The sequence below is a fragment of the Apium graveolens genome, chromosome 5 (assembly GCF_009905375.1).
Source record: "Apium graveolens cultivar Ventura chromosome 5, ASM990537v1, whole genome shotgun sequence".
Classification (NCBI taxonomy): domain Eukaryota; kingdom Viridiplantae; phylum Streptophyta; class Magnoliopsida; order Apiales; family Apiaceae; genus Apium; species Apium graveolens.
Genome location: NC_133651.1, coordinates 13804055 through 13808521, shown reverse-complemented (window position 1 = coordinate 13808521; position 4467 = coordinate 13804055). Strand labels below are relative to the sequence as shown.

Genomic DNA, 4467 nt, shown 5'->3' with positions numbered 1-4467 from the left:
CATGATTCAAAACATTATCAAAGATATATTATTATTTTTTATTATCTTTCATAATTTATTTTCATACTAAAAGAAATACATACAATATATAGTCAGAAATATTAATAAAATTATAAAATGTTAAAAATTATTCGTATATAGCACGAATTAATAGATTATATATAAGTTTGTGATATGAATCTTTTTAAATGATAGTAATATGAATGAAAAGTTGATGTAATTATGTATATAATATAACTTTAATTAAAAAATTTAATATTTATTTTACATTTAAAATTTTCTAAAAATTATGAAGTGAAAATGGATTATTTGAATAATTATTAGTGATTATTTTCAAAAGAAAATAAAACTAAATTACAATAAATGATAAGTTATCATTCCTAAGAACTGTATGGTATCGATTATAATTAAGGTTGTTTTGACATTTGAATATTATGAAAAAACTGAGAAAAAGAGGAAAGAAAGAATGATAAGGATTTGAGCGGCTAAGTAGCAGAGGTTTGAACCTGTCTAACTGAAAGCGTGGTAATCGTGAGAGATCCATATAACATGGTAACTACTTTTCTTATATACACAACCAGCATTCACCCTCTGCACTACACTGCTGTCACTCTATCATGGCTTCACGGAGACTGATCACATCTCTTCTCCGTTCCTTCAAATGCCGCACCACTCTCAGACCTTCATTCTCCAACCCTAGGCCTTCATTTCTAGCCTCTCATTGCCTCTTTCCTACCAGCATTGTCTCGCAACGAGTGGTTAATTACGCGACAGCTGCTCCAGCCAAGGAGGCACCTGTGCCGAAGACAGGGGGCACGGGGAAGGGAACTATTACTGATGAGAAGACGGGAGCTGGTGCGATCGGGCAGGTGTGTCAGATTATTGGTGCAGTTGTGGATGTTAAATTTGAAGAAGGATTGCCGCCTATTATGACGGCTTTGGAGGTTATGGATTTTGAGGTTAGGTTGGTTCTTGAGGTGGCGCAACATATGGGAGAGAATACGGTCAGGACTATTGCTATGGATGGTACTGAAGGTCTCGTTCGCGGTCAGAAAGTTCTTAACACCGGAGCTCCTATCACTGTAATTCACTTTCTAATTTACTTATATCCAACATTTAAAAAAACCATTTCCATTACATAAAATGTGTTCGTGTCCGTATCCATTGTTAGGTACATTAGTGGCAGAACCAGAATATTTTAATGGGCTAATGCTAGAAAGACATAATATAGGTCATATATGGGCAGAGTTGATCTTGGCTATAGACGAACAAGACCAGCATTGCCTTGAACTTACGTACCCTAAACATTTTAAGTTTCTGCATATAAAAATTATTAAATACCTAGTGAATCACAGACATTAGCATTCATAAGTTGAATTGGAATAAGGCCTCGTTACCTTAGGACCGGTAAGGTATGCTAAAGAAAATGTAACATTATAAAGCTTAATGATTTTTGTTGTGCTATTTCGCTAAAAGGTATCAATCTTAGGCTTTGTAGTGTTGCAAGTTTCTATTGCAAGTAAAATTATGTATAGCTTTTATATTGTAATTACAACCTCATTCCCGATCTTTGTGTTTGCAATTGCATATATGCAGGTACCTGTTGGCAGGGCAACACTTGGTCGCATTATAAATGTTATTGGAGAACCTATTGACCACAGGGGTGAAATAAGTAAGATTTAATTGTTGTTCTAAATTGTAATAAACCTGTTGAGGCAGCATTTAAATACCTGTTTCTTTTTCCTCATATTTTGTTCTTCAATTCTCTCATCTTGGTTCATCTTTTATAGTTTGTACTGATCGAATTTAACTTTTGATAATGTTTTAAACTGCAGAAACTGAGCACTTTCTTCCCATTCATCGTGAAGCTCCACTATTTGTGGACCAAGCAACTGACCAACAGATCCTTTCCACCGGAATTAAGGTGATTTATAAGAAGTTGAGCTATTCATACACTATATATCCACATATTTGTCATAGTGCTTCAAGCCACTCTATTGAAACTTGAAAGTTGATTTTCTACTAAGGGCCTGGGATTGGGTATTTTATCTGATATTTTTACTTCTCGATGATTACAAATCCTTCACATATCCATGTTGCATCGCAGGTTGTAGATTTACTTGCTCCGTATCAGAAAGGAGGAAAGATTGGCTTGTTTGGTGGTGCTGGTGTCGGAAAGACCGTGCTTATTATGGAACTAATTAACAATGTAGCCAAGGCTCATGGTTTGTATCGACTCCATTGTCCACAAGCACTTGTATGTTTCATGTTATCTAAGTGGTTCTGTTTCTATACGCAGGTGGTTTCTCTGTGTTTGCTGGTGTTGGTGAGCGTACTCGAGAAGGCAATGATTTGTACAAAGAAATGATGGAGAGTGGTGTTATAAAGCTTGGAGATCAACAGGTCTGTAAGTTGTAATATTATCCCATTAATTTGCATTTGTAATGGAACTGCTACTTGAAATGGCTTTAAAAATTGGATGCTTGTTTACCAAATTTCAACATTTTGCATTAACCTCCAGGCTGAAAGTAAGTGTGCACTTGTGTATGGTCAAATGAATGAACCCCCTGGTGCTCGTGCTCGTGTTGGACTTACTGGGCTAACGGTAGCTGAGCACTTCCGAGATGCTGAGGGTCAAGATGTCCTTTTGTTTGTTGACAATATTTTCCGCTTTACCCAGGTAACAAAGGGTGCTTATATATTGTTCTCTTAGTAATCATTTGTTTAGTGAACTGTAATTGACTGGCTGTAACTGTCATGCCTTTGTTACCCATCTAATCTTCTTTTTAGGCCAATTCTGAGGTGTCTGCTTTGTTGGGTCGTATCCCTTCTGCTGTTGGTTACCAACCAACTCTATCTACGGATCTTGGAGGCCTTCAAGAGCGTATTACAACAACTAAAAAAGGATCCATCACATCTGTTCAAGCTATATATGTGCCAGCTGATGACTTGACAGATCCTGCACCTGCCACCACATTTGCCCATTTGGATGCCACCACAGTGTTGTCTCGGCAGGTCTGTTAGCATTCAGTTAAATAGGACAATTGATGCACTCACTAAAATATGTGATTCGCAATTTGCTATTCTTATTGCTTGCAGATATCTGAGCTTGGTATCTATCCCGCTGTTGATCCCCTCGATTCAACATCACGCATGCTTACTCCTCGTATCTTGGGCGAAGAGCACTACAATACTGCTCGAGGTGTACAAAAGGTCCTTCAAAGTTACAAGAATCTTCAGGATATTATTGCCATTTTGGGAATGGACGAGCTTAGTGAAGATGACAAACTCACTGTTGCTCGAGCTCGTAAAATCCAAAGATTCTTGAGTCAACCTTTCCATGTTGCAGAAATTTTTACTGGTGCTCCAGGAAAGTACGTGGAGTTGAAGGAGTCTGTCACTAGTTTTCAGGTAATTAACCAAGTAAAGTGTTTTATATTAGGGTCCTAATCATATTTTAATCAAGTCATGTCCTGCTATACATTCACAAATGGTCTGCTATAACCTAGTATCTCATATATAGATCACTCCTAATAGTTCAGAAGCACCAATTGTTCATTCAATGTCGAGGGCTGTTGTATGTCACAACTAGAAAACCTCGTTATTTAACATCTCGGACTCCAAAATGCTGATCAAATTCTGGTAAACATTTGACAGGGAGTCTTGGATGGAAAGTATGATGACCTTCCGGAGCAGGCATTTTATATGCTTGGTGGCATTGAAGATGTCATTGCGAAGGCTGAGAAAATTTCTAAAGAAAATCGAGATGGCTAAGTCAAAAGATTGGATTTCCGAAGTCAGTTGTGGATTGTAATTTTCTTTTTTCTCTATTACATCTGACATTTTTTAAGGGTTTCGAGTGTAGGATGGATGGAATGAACTATAGAGATGTTTTCTTCTGTTTTGTTTCCTCGTAAGTAAATAAAAGTAAAAAAAACTTTTCTCAAGTAAACAAAAACTAAATAAAAGTAGCACGCTATAGCTCTCTCTGATCTGCATATGAAGTTGGACACAGTGTACTTTTGAATCTATATAACAAATTTTTGTAATGGAACCGTCAACTTTGATATATATTTTCTACAAACCATTGCAAGTACTGTATCATATCAGTATAGTCAATAATACATGATGGATTTATAATATCAGAGGCATCATATTAGTGTAGTCAATAATACATGATGGATTTATAATATGAGAGGCCTAGGGATCATTCCTCTTCAGTTGCTCAACAAGGACCCTAGAGCTAGAGCTGTTCACGAACTGAGCCGAGTCGAGTTTTGATCGAACCGAGCGGAGCTTTAATTTTTTTTCTGACGAGCCGAGCTTTCTTAACGAACAAAAACCTGTGTTCGAGCTCGAGCTCGTTAACGAACGAGCCGAACACGAGCTTTTATCGAACAAAATCGAGTCGAGTCGAATCGAGCCGAACACGAGCCGAACACGAGCTTTCTCCATCAAAACGAGCCG

At 37.3% G+C, this 4467-nt stretch overlaps 1 protein-coding gene across 1 annotated transcript; it reads left to right on the top strand.

The window, feature by feature from the left end:
* Positions 1 to 578: 578 nt before the first annotated feature.
* On the top strand, positions 579 to 3899 carry LOC141661388 (ATP synthase subunit beta, mitochondrial). The gene is made up of 9 exons (XM_074468391.1): positions 579 to 1082; positions 1597 to 1672; positions 1836 to 1924; positions 2108 to 2225; positions 2300 to 2403; positions 2522 to 2680; positions 2791 to 3015; positions 3100 to 3411; positions 3658 to 3899. The coding sequence occupies exons 1-9, from the start codon at positions 618 to 620 to the stop codon at positions 3772 to 3774; spliced, it is 1665 nt and encodes a 554-aa protein (XP_074324492.1). The 5' UTR covers positions 579 to 617; the 3' UTR covers positions 3775 to 3899.
* The last annotated feature ends 568 nt before the right edge of the window (positions 3900 to 4467 follow it).